Source organism: Lytechinus variegatus, chromosome 5 (genome assembly GCF_018143015.1).
Source record: "Lytechinus variegatus isolate NC3 chromosome 5, Lvar_3.0, whole genome shotgun sequence".
NCBI classification, from domain to species: domain Eukaryota; kingdom Metazoa; phylum Echinodermata; class Echinoidea; order Temnopleuroida; family Toxopneustidae; genus Lytechinus; species Lytechinus variegatus.
Genome location: NC_054744.1, coordinates 19,141,981 through 19,160,945, shown reverse-complemented (window position 1 = coordinate 19,160,945; position 18,965 = coordinate 19,141,981). Strand labels below are relative to the sequence as shown.

The 18,965-nt window shown below is 37.2% G+C and overlaps 1 protein-coding gene across 1 annotated transcript in view; it reads left to right on the top strand.

The window, feature by feature from the left end:
* LOC121415652 (microtubule-associated protein 1B-like) overlaps window positions 1–12,709 on the top strand; it is a 31,059-nt gene extending 18,350 nt beyond the window's left edge. Inside the window, exon 4 of the mRNA XM_041608941.1 lies at window positions 459–12,709. Coding sequence (XP_041464875.1) covers window positions 459–6,446 — 5,988 coding nt within the window. The 3' untranslated portion in view covers window positions 6,447–12,709. The remainder of the gene's footprint in view (window positions 1–458) is intronic.
* Window positions 12,710–18,965: the final 6,256 nt, after the last annotated feature.

The window sequence follows — 18,965 nt, the reverse complement described above, 5'->3', positions numbered from 1 at the left end:
ATTGATTGTGTGATGAAGAAATTATCCTTCTTGAAGCTAAGGTCAGTTTTGTCATATTTTTTCACTCACAAAATAAGAATTGAGTGCAGATATATATTATTTATACCCTTTGGGGTTTCAGCTTTCTGTTGAAGAATCCAATATTTTCTTTTGAGAAGATGATACTGTACAGTTTTCTTGCTATTACAGTGCACATTTTCTCAATTAGATATACTTGTGTAAAAGAAAGAAGTGTAGGGGTACATGTATAACTATCTGGCTTCACAGAAATATCAGTAAAATTCAAAATGTCTCAGCACACAGATATGATAGCTACACTTTGATTGGATGGCGTTGGTTACCCAAATTAGTTTGCCTAAATTCTTGGTGGATAACAAGGCAATTTGTATCATGGTTTAGTGCCTCAGTTATCGAGAAGAGATCTTAATCGGAAACGTTTTTATTTTATGTCATTGCAGGATGCAAAGCATGAGGTTGATGGTGTATCTGTACTATTGGAGACCATTAGGTCACGGATTGAGGTACCATCGCCCTTTGACCTGATGGAACCACCAACTATGGGCGTTGGCATAAAATGCAAGATCACCAAGCCGACTGTCCTCATCTTCCCTGCAGCTAAGGGTGACTGTGCCTTCTTTGCAGTCAGTGACTTCAGTCTGTTTGTTGGAGGAGGCTACAGCATCAAGAGCTGCTTCTGGAAGTTTGCCAAGCACCTACACAGGGTAGATGCCGTGATCCTTCCACATACCCGACCGGACACCGTCATCGGTATCAATAGCCTTCTCAAGAGGAAGATCGCAGAAAAGAACCTGGAGGCCCCTGAGATAGGTGCAGAGGGCTATGAGGATTGGCAGATCAAGTGTAACTCCCCAGAGATTGGTGTTGTCTATGTGAATGTTCCTGACAACAAACAATCACCAAATAGTCTTGTTTTAAAGACTGTTAGTCAAGGGAACGAGACCACAAAATTACTTCAGCAGCTGTCCATTAAGCCATTCCCTTGCACAGCAAATGGTGGCAAGGAAATCAAGCCCATCACGCTCTACCTCAAGGTTGGCATAGGGAAGCTGGACATGTACATCTTATCTCCTACCCAAGATAGCAAGGAGTTGAAGGATTTCCTTCAGCAATGGAGTGCAGGAAAGGCCTTCAGTAAGGTAAAGACAGGGGTTAAGGTGAATGGTAAGGAATCTGAAGTCCCCCTTCCCAATGCCTGCTCCATATGTGCCCTGATGGTATGGCAGCCTGCTAGTCCTCAAGAGAACATTGTCCGTGTACTGTTCCCAGGAAATGCCCCACAGAGCAAGATCATAGAAGGTCTAGATAGAGTCAAACATCTAGAATTCTTGAAGTACCCAGATGCTGTCCAAGCTAGTTCAGGAAAGATAACAGCAATGAAGAAGAAAGATGTAACTGCTATGAAGAAGGCAGCAGCTAACGCACTTGGAGCAGCTAATGGTGCTGTGAATGGAAAACCCTCTCAGACGAAAGAAGTCAATGCATGTACAGATGGTGTTCACTGTAACACACCCCCACCTTCTCCTACAGGGGTTTGCATCGATGGGAAGAACTGCAATACACCACCTCCTGCTAACATATGTGCTGATGGTGAACATTGTAATACTCCACCTCCCGAAAACATTTGTAATGATGGTAAGAATTGTAACACACCACCTCCAGATAATGTTTGCTTGGATGGTGAACACTGTAATACTCCTCCTCCAGAAAACATTTGTAATGATGGTAAGAATTGTAACACTCCACCACCAGATAATGTCTGCCTGGATGGTGAACACTGTAATACTCCGCCTCCAGAAAACATTTGTTACGATGGTAAGAATTGTAACACTCCACCTCCAGATAATGTCTGCCTGGATGGTGAACATTGCAATACTCCGCCTCCAGAAAACCTTTGTTATGATGGTAAAAATTGTAACACACCACCACCAGATAATGTCTGCCTGGATGGTGAACATTGCAATACTCCGCCTCCAGAAAACATTTGTTATGATGGTAAAAATTGTAACACACCACCACCAGAGAAAGACGTCAACGAAGATGATGCTCCTACTTTTAATCAGAATCAACAGCCAGTTAAATTCAGTTTTGATGGAGTGAAGGGTAATGATATTCCAGATAACACTTGTTATGATGGTGTTAATTGTAATACTCCTCCCCCAGAAGAGGACTATGAGCAAAATGGGGTCAATGGTAATGTAGATGGCATGGCAGCTGGAGATGACGAATCCTTTGTCGCTTCTGGCAATAGTCAGCTACCTGAGAGTCAACAGGAAATTGAGAGTGATGTTAACCTGAACCCGACTAGTCCAGCGCTGGCCAAGATCGACACTACTAGACTTCATGGTAGAGATTCTCCAGAAAGACTTGCTTCTGGCGAAATTACTCCTGCAGACCTTGTAGAGTATGGCATGGATGAAGAGTCAGATGGATTTTCATCAGGTCATGGAACTGTAGGGAATACCCCAGATCAGCCAGAGCCGCCTAGTGATCCAACGCAAGATGACTTTGTTGCAACTGCTTACAGGCCATCAGATAGGGATTCGCCTGAGATTCAGTCAGAGCAGCCTTCATCAGGTGTGGAAATGGAAGATGTGTCAACACCAAGTGACCAGCCACATCCCTGGGAGCCTACCATTGAGCTTTCAACAGATAGTACAGTTGACAGTGCACCTGCTCAAGATACCCTTTTGGGCTCTCCTGAGATACAGGTCACAGAGCCTGCAGAAATGGTTTCAGAAGCCCGGGATTCAGAGAATAATGTTGGCCAACATGGTGCACTTGATGCAAACTGTGAGCTTGATGAATCATCTGAGGAAATCTCCCAAGCATCTGAGATTGAGGTGAAACCGAGTATACCAGAGGATGAAGCCGAGGACATGTCAGATCCACAACCAGAATTAATGCAATATGATAGTAGACTAGAAGAAGAGACCAACAAGCCAGAATCTTTCTTGCCAGAAGCAGAAGGTAACTCTCAGGCTGAAATGGAATCAAAAGAGCCCCTGCAAGCAGAGACTGATGATGCATACTTAATGAGTAATGCACCTGAGGCAGAGCAAGAACCTGATGTCAGTGAAGATACCACAGACTCCAGGGTACCTACCACTGAGCCTGAAGCCGATCAACAAGATCTTTCCGAAGGAAGTCATCTAATAGATAGTCAATTTGTAGTACCTCAGTTTGCGGCACCACAAGATTTTGGAGATGAAGAAGACTTTACTGATGTACAGAAACGTTTTGAAGAAGAGATCCCTAAGGAGACTGATCTTGATGAAGCTATCAAAGAAAGAGACCTTGATGATGTTCAAGAAGGGGAAGAGGTTGTCCAGGAAACAAATTTGGATGAAGTTGAACCAGAAATGACACAAGAAACTGACCTTGATGATTTTGCAGTGGATGTTCAGCAAGAAATGGAAGCAGATGTTTCACCCAAACAAGAATCATCTGAACAGGTCAATATGGATGTCAGTGGTGCAGTAGAAGTAGATCAGATTCAGGGCCAAGAAGATACCATCAGTGACATTATGGAGCAATCGGAACAACCCAACACCAGTGACGTAGAAGAAGTCGCACAGAGTCTTGTTGAAGATACCAATCTTGTACCAGAGGAGTTTGACCAGACTGAGCAATTGAAAGTTGAGGAAAATAGACAAGAGGTTACTCAAGACAACAATGATAAAACTGAACCCATGCTTGGCCAATCAGAACTACCTGAAGATGAAGAAGAAGAAATTGGACAGAGCTTAGGTGAAGACTTAATTGCTCCATCTGGGTTTTCTGAGCAAACAGAATCTGAAGTAAAGGAAGTTGGTGACGTTATGAAGCAATTTGAACAACCCAACACCAGTGACGTAGAAGAAGTCACACAGAGCCTTGTTGAAGATACCAATCTTGTACCAGAGGAATTTAACCAGGCTGAGCAATTGAAAGTTGAGGAAAACCGACAAGAGCCTTTTCAAGACAACAATGATACAACTGAACCCATGCTTGGCCAATCAGAACTACCTGAAGATGAAGTAAAAGAAATCGGGCAGAGCTTAGGTGAAGACTTCATTGCTCAATCTGGGTTTTGTGAGCAAACAGAATCTGAAGTAAAGGAAGTTGGGGATGTTATGGAGCAATCTGAACAACTCAACACCAGTGACATAGAAGAAGTCGCACAGAGCCTTGTTGAAGATACCAATCTTGTACCAGAGGAATGTGACCAGGCTGAGCAATTGAAAGTTGAGGAAAATAGACAAGAGATTACTCAAGACAACAATGATACAACTGAACCCATGCTTGGCCAATCAGACCTACCTGAAGATGAAGTAGAAGAAATCGGACAGAGCTTAGGTGAAGACCTAATTGCTCCATCTGGGTTTTGTGAGCAAACAGAATCTGAAATAAAGGAAGTTGGACATGAACTTGACCAATCCAAGAGTGATTCTCCTCTCATCATGGGACAGTCAGAACAACCTGAAGAAGATGAAGTAGAGGAAGTAAGACAGAGCCTTGATGATGGCACCAGTATTGCTCCTGAATTCTTTGAGAAAACAGAACAACCCGATGATGCTCTTATCCAAGAATCTGCTCAAGAGATTGTTCAAGAGGCTGTTGGTGCAGCAGTAGGTGTTGTTGAAAGGGACCAAATTCTGAGTGATGACACATTTGAAAAAGATGAAATTCCACAAGATACAGGTCTAGATTCTCACGAAGACTTTGGAACAGATGTTGATGCTGGGAGAGACAACATTCCACCTGTTGAAGAACAGTATTTGTTAGAAGACAATGATGTGAAAGAGGAAATGGTGTCTGTTACAGAACCAACAATTTCAGATTCTTTGGAGCAAAATGCAACTGATTCACTAGAGGACTTGCAAAATGAAGTTGCTTCAGATGTTGACATCCCTCCGGTTATTGAGGAAGAAGTTAGTGTACATGTTGAGGAAAAACAGGAACTAGTACCAGAGGAAAGTAATATGGCTGATGTTACATTAGCTCCTTCTGTGGATGTAGGTGAGGCAGCAGATATTGGGGAGGAAAATGTAGTTGTCCCGGGGGTAGAAATTGAAATGAAACCTGAACCAGCTGCTGAACCAGTGATTTCTGATGAAGCGGTGACCCCTTCCTATTCTTCACCACCTATAGAAGAACAAAGCATGCAAGAGTCTAAAGAACCTGATACAGTACTCAAAGAACCAGATCTCTTGAAAGAAAGTCTGGGGAATGTTCTTGAATCACCAACAGTACAAGAAGAACAGGAAATCCAAAGTAAAACAGTGCTTGTTGAAAGTTCATCCGTTTCTGTCAGTAAATCAACCAAAAGCTCAAGTGATTCCAGCGGAAAACGTACACCCTCACCAGTAAAGTCAGCAAACAAGACTCTGAAAGATAAGGACAAGCCAAAGAAAGCAACTGATAAGACAAAGGCTTCTGATTCCAAGGCAAAAATTGGAAATAAAAGTCCACTTTCATCAAAAACAGCAGAGAAAAAGACAAGTGTGAAGACTTCTACAACTCCTGCAGTCAAGAAAGCTGTCTCTGAAAAGAAAACTCCCTCTGACACAAAGTCAACAGTTAGGAAGTCACTCGTTGATAAGAAAGCATCAGAAAAGAAGCCAGCTGAGAAGAAGACTCCTTCTGAAAAGAAGACTGCTGCTGAGAGAAAGATTGCAGCAGATAAGAAGCCCCCTCAAAAATCGAAGTCGCCACCTTCTAGTAGAGGGACAGAGAAGAAGTCATCATCTCTCGCATCCAAAAGCAGTCAACAGGAGTCATCAGTTAGCACAGATGGTCCACCAAAGAAAGTAAATGGAGTTTCCTCAAAGTCAACAACTCACAAGAAAACTAGCACCCTTGCATCAACACCAACAAGTAGACCAGGGGCCAAGCAACCAGATTCACGACCATCAACAGGAGGAAGGCCAACCTCGGGTGCAAAGAAAGCGGGAGATTCAAAGAAAACAAGTGACAGACCAACAAAATCAGCACCTTCCTCCAGAGGAGATGCCAAGTCAAATGGTGTAAAGAAAGCTACATCCAAGACATCTCAACCATCTAAAGCAACAAGCATTCCAGCCAGCGGGCCTGCCGTCCATCTTGACCTTGCCTACATACCTAATCATGCCAGTGCAGATAGCATCAACTCTGAGTTCTTCAGACGGGTTAGAGCCAAGAACTATGTCATCAGTGCCAATGACAAATCAAAGAACCAACCTGCAGTAGCTGTTCTTGACGCTCTTCTTGAAGGCAAGTTGAAATGGGAAGATACCGAGGCAGAGGTCACTGTTATTCCAACGTATGACTACTTATCTCTACGCGATTGGGAGTTAACAAAACATCAAGAGCTCTCCAAAGCCAAAATAGAGATCTCACAGCCTGCATGCAGAAGCATCGTGCAAATGAAAGATGAAAACTTCTTCATGTACAAAGTCGAGTTGTAAAATTGCTAAGTGATTAGAAATCTTGAGAGTTTTGGAATGTCCAATCCACTTTACGTATGACTCTATAGGTTTTCTGTTTACAAAAGTGTCCAAGATGCTTCATGCAATGTCTGTTACTTTACTCTTTGTATTTGTGTATTGTTTTTGTAAAAATCAAATGTATAAAAGAAACCAAAGTACATTTAAAATATAACGGCATAAAATGCCTTTAAAAATTGCGTAAATTTTGTACAGTTTGTTTTTGTTTTGTGCATGAAGAGTAGAGCTGAAAGATGTTTTACTCATCAAATAAAATATGTGATCGATAAGATACTAAAGGCTTTTCAAAGCACATAAAGTTGTTCGATTGATGTGATATATATTTATATATATAGTGTATAGTGAGCATAAATGAGTTAAAATGTACTTCAATTGGGAAGCCTTCCTTTCTTGGTAATCCTGAAACATGATGAAATCTGAATATGGATATCGCAATGTCAGATCATGCATGTAGTTTAGGATCAGAGGAAATCCTCTGATGATGTGTTTAATCTTTACAGTAATGTATTACACTAGCAGAGGTCATTGACCTATTTTACTTTATCAAGTGGTCGTTGACCTATCGTGCGAAGAATCATGCAACAGTGATAAAGTCATGTGCAACAGGCAAAAACAAAACTTTCTTATAATCAAACTGGGTCAAACAAAAGTAAAGTTGTAGTAAGGAATGCTTTATTTATGCATTGTGATTATTTTTATGGTAATCATTGTTCATTTTTCTGTTTGGACAAATGCAATGAAGTATATGTTTTAAATTCAATATTACTAGTTTTCCAAAATTATGAAAAATAATAAGGGCATGCATTCTCCTAGATAAAGCTTTTTTCTTAATTCCTCTAAAAAGAAGCCATGATTTATATTGTGTAACAAGTTTCATATTTTCATTGAAAAAAAAATAATGTATCATATAATAGGAAAAGTAATCCAGCTTTTTTTTTATCTCCTGTATATGTTGTTATTAATATGTACAATCAAAATTCATCGATAGTTTGATTTAAGAAAAGAAATTTCCCTTCTGTTTTTTTTTCTTATTTTTAGTGCAAGAATCTGAATTAGAATAATTTGCATCCTCATTATATTTCCTCATTAGGTCATATCTGAGGATGTGACACCTAGCTCCCAATCTGATCGAACTCACATGAGCTCTATTTGAAAATCCATATATATATATATATATATATATATGTATTGCACGTTTTTTTCGTAACAGTTAAAATTCTGTATGACGGTAACTTGTATAAAATCACAGTTTATGCTCTACATCAGATATGTGTTTTTATATAATCTCAGTAATATGGCAATTAATTCAAACAGTATTTCTCCTTTTCAAAATACTCCCCTAAATGATTGTTCCTGTATGCCCAGTCCGACTATTTATCCTAATTATAATTTATTCCTTTTAAATGAGGGTTCAGATTTCGATGTGATTTTGTGTACAGGGAAACCTTATGGCGCTTCCCCTGCTGTACATAAATATGTACAATTATGACCATATATTTTATGATAGGCATATGCAGTTAATGGATTTCATAGACAGTTTGTATAAAGTGTTCATAGGAAACAACTACAGTAAATTAATATAGGGCTTGTGCATTCATCCATGCTTTCTGACTTGGGATATAGTACCCTCCTAATCCAAATTTGTGCAATTCAATGGCTTTGCGATTAAGCTTCACTTCCTATACTTTTAATGCGAATCATGTTTAATTTGAATGATTGTAAAGACTTCAGGCTTTCATACTTGTGTGATTTCATATTGATAGAAAGTACTGATTTTTGAGAAATTGATTTTTTTGTTGTTGTTGCATAATTAGTCTGATTTATTTCATTAGGTTACGATCCAGCTATCAGCGTGACTTCTTGCCCTGTCATGTTGAAATATTTTCATGACTATATACCACATAACCCACATTTGAATGTATTCATCTATGTATCACTCCACTCTATCATAATATCATCTCAATAGTCTGTATCCAAACCCCAGCTACAATTACTGAATATGTAAGGTTTAGATGCGGGCACCCTAGGGGCATATGTTTAATTTGATGAAGATTATGATAACTTGAACAACAACTTAGCATTGCCCTATCAAGCAAAGTGGGCTTTGAATTTTCTCTATCTACTTATAATGCTTTATACTTTTGTGTTATATTTGTGTAAAAACTACCAAGTTGCTTATTAGTCTTGTCGAAGTCCAATATCATAATTCGTAGCCAGTGGGGTTTTCACTCTCATAGGAGGAAGCTTAATAATGATTTATTTGGGATGACTATTTCTGTAAATGCATATTAAAAATAAATGTGTTTGACATTTATTATATAATCTCCTATTGAAGTATGTGAAAGTATATATATTCAATATACTAAACATTTCTTGAAGAGTAATATGGATTGTTCCTTCTCCACCCTTCATGTATATCAATTGCCAATATATGCCAATGTTTATACCAATATTCAACCTGTGTAAAAGAATGACACAGTAGTCTGTAATATCGTAATTGCTTCTCTTGTCCAAAAGCTAACAGCGTCCTGAAATATATATGAAAAATCATATATCTGCCAAATACTTGCCTGACCAAGCAACAAGCAGCTCGTACAGTATCTTTCTGTCTTTTGTAAACATCTAGTCATATACAGGGATTGTACTCAATTTTTTCCTAACAAACAGTGAATTTTTAAAGAAATGGGGCTGATTTGCCAAATATTTGGGGGAGGGGTGAGAAGGATTATTCATGCTGCAATAGTTTTACAATGAAAGAAAGAATGATCATGCCTGTTTATTATTAATATTAAGACTAAGCTTATTTTATCCGATACTCTGAATTACTCTTACATGTATACATTTATATATTAATCATCAAATTTAATGCTAAATTGTAAGGCCAGCTGAAGGAACAAAACTAAGCCATCAATGATGCTCTATCTTGAAAATATGTTGTAATTTGTGAATATAATATCACTTTAAAACATTTTTTTATTGTTTTTTTTTCCTATTCAAGTATTTCTTGGTGTTAACCGATCCTAACCATTTTTGAAATGTGATAATATATCCCAATTTCGCATGATCTTATGATATACGAGATGCAGGGAGTTGTTGTTCCCCTTGGTTATTTGAGCTCTTTTTCCCAGTTGTGACTGTTTTTAAAGTGTTCTGGTAATTACCGAGAGCAGTTTACTTGTCAAATTCTTCTCTGAGTTCAATTGCTTTAACACCTTTTCTCTCTTTAATTAAACCAGTCCATTCACAAGTCAACCCCTCTGGACCCCTCAGAAGAACAGCCTGTGGCTGAAGAGGGCAATCCAGCCCACAAGGGGAAAATAAATAAATAAAATAAGTTGTCAATGTGGTCATATGTTCTTATCTTTCTATTCATATTTTGCTCTTCCACCCCCCCCCCATCCCCCTCTCTCTCTCTTGCTATCTCTTATGACTATTTTTTCTTTTGTAAAACAATCATGCATATGATGCCTGTAGAGATATGTGAAGTGTGAATGCATGATATTATGCATTAGCATACTTGTTATGTGATTGATGTTATGCACCCGTCATGTGAAGACTGCTAATTAGGCATCCCCAGGTTTCTTATTTCATATGGTCTGATTACGACATATTGAAAAATAGAGATGTAGTAGACTTGATAAATGATATTCCATTTGAATATCTCTCAGAGAAGTGACGGGAAAAAAAATATTCATATCTTATGTCATGAATTTGTAGAACTGCAGTGTTGTGTATTACTATGGACTCACATGGTATTACTATGTTATTTAATGTACAGATGAGGTTGTTCTGTCAACTGTCTAGTTTTAGTAGGGGTTACTGCAAAATGGTTTTACATTTGTAAGGACACATTTGGTGACTTCAAAGTCGAAATTGTCACTGATTCAAACATGTTCAAACTTGAATCTAAGAAGTAGAAACTAATTATTTTACAATTTAAGCATGGTAATGAAATATGTTGAGATTCATGCTCAGATACATGTACATGTAGTTTGAATCCTAATTTCCTAAGTGCAAAATCATTCCTAAATATTTTGTGTTTTCATTTGAATTTTTTAATTGATGTATTTGAACAGAAATTGTAAAGATTTAAATCATGTCATGAATAACTTGATTGACATTACATGGAGACTTTGTTACTAGGTTTGATGTGTTTTGGCCTTACAGCATAGCATAGGGAGAGTATGCAAGAGAGTGGACTTTCAATGTTCACTTCAAGACACCATATTAAAACTTGTACTATTGATACTACATGTGCTTCCGTTTTTCTTCAATGATCAAATCTGATTTTTTTTTCTTCTTTGTAGCATGTGCCTGAATCATCTAAGCCTATGTAGAATATACTTTGACTATCTGAGATCTAAGTAATTAATTATTCTGTAAATTGTTTTTAGATAACAGAGTATTGTTTTGTTTGACTGCAAATATATATCTACATGTATGTATAAAGGAACAACGCTAAATTTTTTCAAATGTCATCTACAAAATGTCTGCATTTACGTTAGTAGAAAGTAGAAGTCATATCATTTTTAAGCTAAGGTAGATATACCAATTACGTGTGGTCTCTGTGTACTCTCTCATTTTGCTTGATTTAAGAGTACAGGTGGGTGTTTCATAAAGCTGTTTGTAAGATACGAATAACTTTATGCATGACTGGTGATCCTTTCATGTGCTTTGTGATATCCCTATGTAATCGAGTTATGACCTAAGTACATGTTCTCGTCGTGCGTAAAGTCGTTCAAAACTTTACGAACAGCTTTATGAAACACCCACCAGGTTACTTTGCCTAAGTCAAATCTTTTACGACCACATAAATCTGTTTGACAGAAGTAAAATTTGATCTAGAAGATGTAAATAAGTCATGTTTTGCATTTTCCGGTGTGAAATAATGCTTCAAGTTAGGCGATTATTTAACTTATGAATGAAAGGTTGACTTGTGCGGAGTCTACAAATTTATTGAGAGTGCAACGAAATGAACAAATAAAAAATGAATAAATTTTGAAAGAAAACAGAAGAAGAAGTGGAAACTCACTGCATACAAGCAAACAGTAGCATAAAACAGTGCACATATTAGTAGTATGTAATATCACTAAGATTTATGCAGTCTCGTCTTAGTAGATGTTTATGGCTCAGTGTTTATTGTAGAAAAGTAGTTAAGTAGTGCTAATCATTTGCTAATCATGCTAATCATTCTCTTGTAGAAGTGTATATGTAGTTGATGAAATATGTTATACAATATGCAATGAGACTCTATTAACACATTGCCTACTGTAACTGCGTGATTCTGGTTCAAAGCCTTTTGGAATATCAGAATTCAGTAGTCAACCAATTAACCCATTTGGAGACTGGGTCCACATTAGGATGTTGTCAGCTATGGAAATGTGCTTTGTATCATCAGCCAGTCTCCAAAGTGGTCAAGAAGGGGAAAAAGGTGGTTTATGTATTGGTCTAGCATGTTAAAAAGATACATCAAAGAATCTCCTTTGTGAGGCATCAAATTAAAGAGTCAATATCTGTAGTCAAGCTACATTGCAAAGCTAACATGATGTACCGCTATAAGGACCATTTCACCTTCAGTTGTCACTAGGTTTTTTTTGTGATTGAGTATATACAAACACAAAGTATATTATACATATTCTGGATTGGCACCAAGGTATCCAAAATAATTCTATCAAGATATCAAGTGTGCATGTCTTTAAAAAAAGGCTAACAAGTCGAACTATGGTGGACAACTATTTTTTTTTCTCAAGAATTTGATCATGTAATTTTTTACAATTAACAATCATGTAAGTTACATTGTGCATGTAATAATTCTTTATTACCACACTAACTGAAGAGTGATAGCAATGTTTGTCATGTGATAATGAATGGTAACATAGAAAATTGAAATGTATGTTGTTGTGATGAAATATTTGATATTTTAATGAAACAAATAAAAAAAATCTCTCACAAAATGTTAATAAAATGTAAAGAATTTGGTCAGCAATTATATCACAAATTTAATTTGAATTTGCTGTTAAAACTAGGAACTAAAATAGCAGTAGTTTGTTATTCTGTCTACATACTTGATTACAGTAATCTTACAGAATTTAACGATACATTGCTGTGATCACTATCATTGTATGCTAATTGAGGCTATTGTCTTATCAATGTAAAACTGCTCCTTTTTCTTTCAAGTATAGCTATGCTCGATATATGCTTGCATGTTAAGAACATTAAACAAACATTCAAGAAAAAAACAACTTTTGTTCCTTGTCTTTGTAAACATGGGTGTTGTGGATGTGATCATTGTATTGAAAGAAATTAAATTTGACATTGCAATACAATTGTATTTCTCTAATTTTGATGGATTTATTGAATGTATATTCACTTTGCAATGTTTGAGACAAACACTGCATGGTCCTTGATGTGTGTGTGTGTTTTTTAGTTTTGTCAGACGTGTATTAATCAGATATGATTATTTACGTCTGGGACCGACCTTTAACGTCACCATCCGAAAGACGTGACCAGGGCTCGAACCCCTGCATCAATTTGTAACTTCCCCACAGCTTGGATTACAGGCGCACGCCACAGCGCCCAGTTGTGAATAAGTTAGTTGCATTTTATAGCAAATTATTGCAAATGGATGGATGGTGGTGGTGATGGTAATAATGATTGTGGTGGTTGTGTTTGTGGTGCCGGTTGTGGTGGTGGGGATGATGATATGATGATGATGGTGGTGGTGGTGATCGTGATGTAGTGTAGTAGGTTTCACGGTACACCATGTATCTTTCTTGGGCAAGTGTTGGTCCTGAAAAGGACCACCCAATCTCGACGTTTCGACAAGTGTGTTCTTGTCGTCCTTTCAGGACCAACACTTGCCCAAGAAAGAAACATGATGTACCGTGAAACCTACTACACTATTCTTGGTTACACGGGCCTAATCACTAGTGGCAGGCCATAGATATTCATTCGAGCCAACCCATTGCTATTTTTTTTATTTTGATATGGCTGATTGACAAAGTGTATGCACATGATTGTCCATCTAACACTGATTCTATTTTTGGTAATTACTGAACTTCCTTTTCCCAAATTGGGAAGAAATATCACCAATTTTGGACTATATTTTGACTGGCGGAAGAATTAGGGCTATTTTGCTATTTGAGGTGATGAATCTGCTCCCCCCGAAGGTGTCTTCAAACACGCCAATTTATTTTTAAAATGAGCCGGTCGAGGGACCCTTTTCTGGTCAGATATGGATTGCTAGATATATATCCTATCCACTGGTAGTAAACATTCGACCCCCGAATTTCATCCTTATTTTTCATGAATTTTTTAAAGTGCCAATTTAACACATGAGTCTATGGGGAATGAATTAGGCCTGTGAAACCTGTATTCTTCGCCATGGAAACCTTCAGAAGTTATGTGATCGTGATGTGCTGATGGTGGCGGTGGTGGTGGTGATGGTGATGAAACTAATGATGATTATGAATACTAACTTGATTGTGGTTATGGTGATATTTTAGTATTGACTTATGAATGAGATGATGATAAGGAAGATGGGAGGAGGATATTTTTGTATAATTGCATGTTGATTCATTTCACTTCAAATAGTGAATCTAATGATCGTCCTTTTCCTTACCAATAGAGCGCCATCTTGTGCGGTTTGACGTCCATGGGCTTTCCTTCGCGGCTGAAGTCCTACCGTTCGAAAGTGACTGGCGCGTATGATATAGAGGTGTCACACGCGTAAAACATTCCCCATAGACTTGTGTGTTAAAATGGCACTTAAAAAGAAATCCTAAAAATAAACGTGAAATTAGAGGGTCGAATGTTAACTATCACTGGATAGGATATATACCTGACATTCCATATCTGAGCAGGAAAGCCAGCTCATTTAAAAAAATAAATAGCTATTTATGACGATAGCTATGATGGGATCAAATTGTTTTGTTGACATATATGTATTATATGACTCGTGAAGGAGAGACACATATATCCCAACAAATCAATGCAAGCGCGAGCTGAAATTTTTTTAGTATACTGACCAGAAAACCGAAAAAGGTACCTGTTAAGGACTGTTTGTAGTAACTCATGAGGAGGATACATATCTCACTAATGCGAGTGCCGAGAGTGAGCTGAAATTTCTTTATATTCTGACCTGAAATCTTGATATTCTACGCATTTTTTGTACCAATGATTAAGATGGGTATCAAAAACACCGATAGATGCGAGCTGAAAATTTTGATATTTCGATCTGAAATATGACAGTTGGACGTTTTTTTTAAATAAAGAACAAGCTATATATCCAACAAAAGATCATTGCAATTCGAAGCGGGAGTTCTCTTAAGGAACTGAAAAGGGACATTCTATTCACCTATTTAATCATGATTTTTTTTGGGGGGTTTATACAGAAATGATGTGAGCGCGAAGCGCTAGCTGAATTTTTTTATAATCTAATCTGAAAAGCGGACATTTTGAGCACAATTTTAAATAAAGAACGACTTGTGTATCTCAATCCCGCTTGCTGATTTCTGTGTAACATGGGGGGGGGGGGGGCAAAACGATATGTTTGCTCCCTGATATTTTCATTGGTGGGGCAATCGCCCCCCCCCCCAGGATCGACACCTCTGAACCTATATCATATGACCTATGAATTTTTTTTTTATCTGTACACTCACACTAGCACAATTAAATGCATTGAAATACAATGACCCATTTTAATGTGTCACTCATACATGTTATATTCACTATAATGGATGATTGGATGTACACATGTCTTACCTGCATATAGCCTATCAGTGAATGCAATGATAATATAGGGCCCTATTCTCCTTGTAATATAAAGATGTACATGTTGTGTACATATCAGGATACCAGAACTGCCCCCAACATATAATTACCAGATATACTTGAGATTGAATGAAAAAACAAAAGAAATGAGAACATAATACTTTAATCCATTTGTACATGACCTTTTTATAAAAATCTTCCTTGGGCAATGGCCTATTAGTATCAGATGTAAGAAGAAAGAGATACATAAATAGATAGAGAGAGAGAGAATTTTACAGATGACATGGCTTATAAAGAGGGGGGCTAGTATGAGATGGGAGCCCACAGCTTCCCTCCTTATTTGAGCACTATTAGATACATTAACCTTGCTCTAGCTGTGCCTATATCTAAAATTAATATTCTTGAACATGTTGAAGGTACCACTCTTCTCTTCAGCACTGGCGTAAATCCCGGGGGATGGGGGATATATCCCCCCACTTTTCGAGGAGGGGGATGGCCTGTACAAACATCCCCCCACTTTTTACGAAAGAAATGAAAAAAATCACAAGAAATAATTGTTTTATTGGTGAAAATTCTTCCTGATATACCGCTTAACAAATAAAACAATATTATTGAATCATAAAATGCAAATAAAGAGCCAGTTCACCATTTCCAAACGAAATACTTATGTCCTTATTATAACATTGAAGATATACCCCCGTTTCTTCCAATTCATGAATGTTGGGGGTCTTTGGGAAGGGATGAAGATGGAATGAATAAAATTTGAATGTAATCTCAAATAAAACCATTCAACCATCATGGGGTAAAAAAATTAATAATATTGGAGGGGTATTTGCCATATGGACATACAGTGGCGTAACTACGGGGGCACGTGCCCCTCCCCCCCCAAAAAAAAAACGGGGAAAGGAGAAAAGAGGGAGAAAGGAAGAGAAACGTAGTGGGAAAGAAGAAAATATTAATCATTATAATGTTATATTATATTATGATTATATTATGTTACATTACATAAGGAACTTTTTTATCATAACTTGCCCACATAATTTGCCCATGGCCTACGTCGTCATTGTTCCTGGTGCTCGCATTGTCTGTTTAACGAGATATATAATCCTGTTGTACTAAAACATTCCGTTTTCAAGTCAATAAAAATCAAGTATATTTCCGAGCAATTGAGTTATCATTGTTTTATGTAGTGACATATGCTTCTTTTTCATTAATCAAAAAGTGATTGCCCCATGTTAAGGTCTTCGTATATGAAACATTTCCTGTCCTTGATAACGTTCGCATTAGTGGATTGGTGAGATATGTCTGCTCTTCATGAATTTCTAAAATCAGTCCTTAAACTTTCCCTTCTTCTGATCTAAATATAAAAAATTTTCAGCTCGCGCTTGGCGCTCACATCATTCGGTAAATGAAAAACGTATGGTCTTAGTTAATTCCCACAAAGAAACATTAGAATGCCCCACTTCGGGTCTGAATTATCTAAATTTTCAGCTCGCGCTTCGCGCTTGCAATATTTGATTAGTGAGATGCGTATGATAATCATGATTGCAATGACTACAAAAAGTTTTTCATATGTTCAGATGTAATTCTAATAAAATCAGGAAGCCCTTGGCACTCGCATTAGATGACTATGGTGAGATATGCATACTCTTATTGGATTCTTAAAATATATTCCTTAAAATCTCGCTGTTTGGGTCAAAATATACAAAAACTTCTGCTCGCGCTTCTCACTCGCATTGTTTAGTGAGACAGGTACCTATCATGATTTGATTATATCAAATTTGATTATAATGTCCCAGGTGTGAATATAAAAAAAATTCAGCTCGCGCTTCGCGCTCGCATCATTTGATCAGTGAGATACATATCCGTTTAATGACATTGTCCTTAAAATGTCTCTATTAGTTCAGAATAACTAGCAACTCAGCACGCTCACTCAATGATTCAAAAATGTTGTTGGTGCCCCCCCCATGCCGTGACCCACGGTACGCCACAGACTGTGGACATATCAATGACAAATCCTTGCATATCTAAAAACATGATTGCCAAAATATTTAGTAATCCCCTCCCCCACCCATCAACATGGATTTACGCCAGTTTACGCAAGGTTCTCAAAGTTCTTTCCCCTTTCTACCCCCTTCCAAAGAACAATTTTAACATGAGCAATTTGTGAAGGTCAAACCAATTTGGACAAAGGAAGTTCAGTTACTTCAGTAGTTACCATTTCTAGAATTAGTGTTAGATTTTAATCATATTTATACACTTTTGAATGTGTAGGGTCGAATGAATATCTTTAGCCTTAATTCCTGTACGTTGTAATTAAGCTAATGGGATCCTATAATAGATTGAAGAGCGACATCATAATTCAACCACTACTCAGGGGCCGCGGAATAGTCGATTTAACATTTTCCGAACCTAGAAATGTTCTTTCCGATTAATTTTTTTTTCTTGATTCGTGTTCCTATGGGGTCCTAGAACAAATTTCATTTGAATCATTTCAAAGTTAAAATTCCTTCTTCCTCATAAAACTTTATTCTTATTATACAATTCGTTAGTTCTTCCATATATATCATACTGCAATATCGTTTGGGCAAACTGTGGCTCTTCTAAACTAAACTCTATATTTAAACTACAAAAAAGAGCTATCGGTATGTGTACAGGCTCACATTACTTGGCTCATACTGACCCATTGTTTCACAAACTCAAAACATTAAAAATCTTTGATATTAATAAGATTCAAATTGCTATATTTATGTTTAAGTATTTTAATAATCAACTTCCTCAGTCTTTTAGTAATATGTTTAGATTCAACAGGTCTGTCCATTCCTACCCAACCCGCATATCTGGAAACCTCCACCTCACTAACCCCAAATTATTAATAACCCACAAATCCATTCGACATTACGGTCCCGATATTTGGAACAATCTTCCAGACAATATCAAATCATGTTCAACAATCTACTCCTTGAAAGCTAATATTAAACGTAACATTATTACATCTTACGCAGCTCCCTCTTAAACTTAATATCTCAACTGCTCTCTGCCGCACCTGCACCTACACCTGCACAGCACCCACTTGATCAATGAAGAACTATTACGTACCTTTTATGAGGCCTCCATCATCATCAAGCCTTATCGCTCACGATGGCGGTCTCCTGCATTCATTTATAACCTTGTTTTGAAAAAATACATAACACATCTTTTTTTGTTAATATTTATTTACAATATTTATACTATGCGACTATTATTTTGTTATAATCATGTATTACCTTTGTAAATATTGTATATATGTATTTTGTAATTCTGATATTGATGTGAATGCAGAAATAAATAAAATAAAATCAAATCAAAATTCAGAGTTGCCATTTTGGTAGTTTTGCTAATTTGCACAAATCCAAAATGGCCGCCATGCAGATGCCATCTTGAAAACCTAACTTTTGAACCCCTTTACCCAAAATGACGAGTAATGACTCTTTTTAGGGGTTTACGGTTGGGTAGAATTCATTTATATTATTATTTTTGCAATATAATGTCATCTTCAGGTCAAATCCAAGATGGCCGCCAGATGACGCCATCTTTAAATATTAACATTTGAACCCTTTGCCCCAGAATCATAAATAATAAATATATTCTTGAGCCATTTGGTATGTTGATTTAATTCATGCTGTAATTTTGCATAGAGGATAATCTTCATATCAAATCCAAGATGGC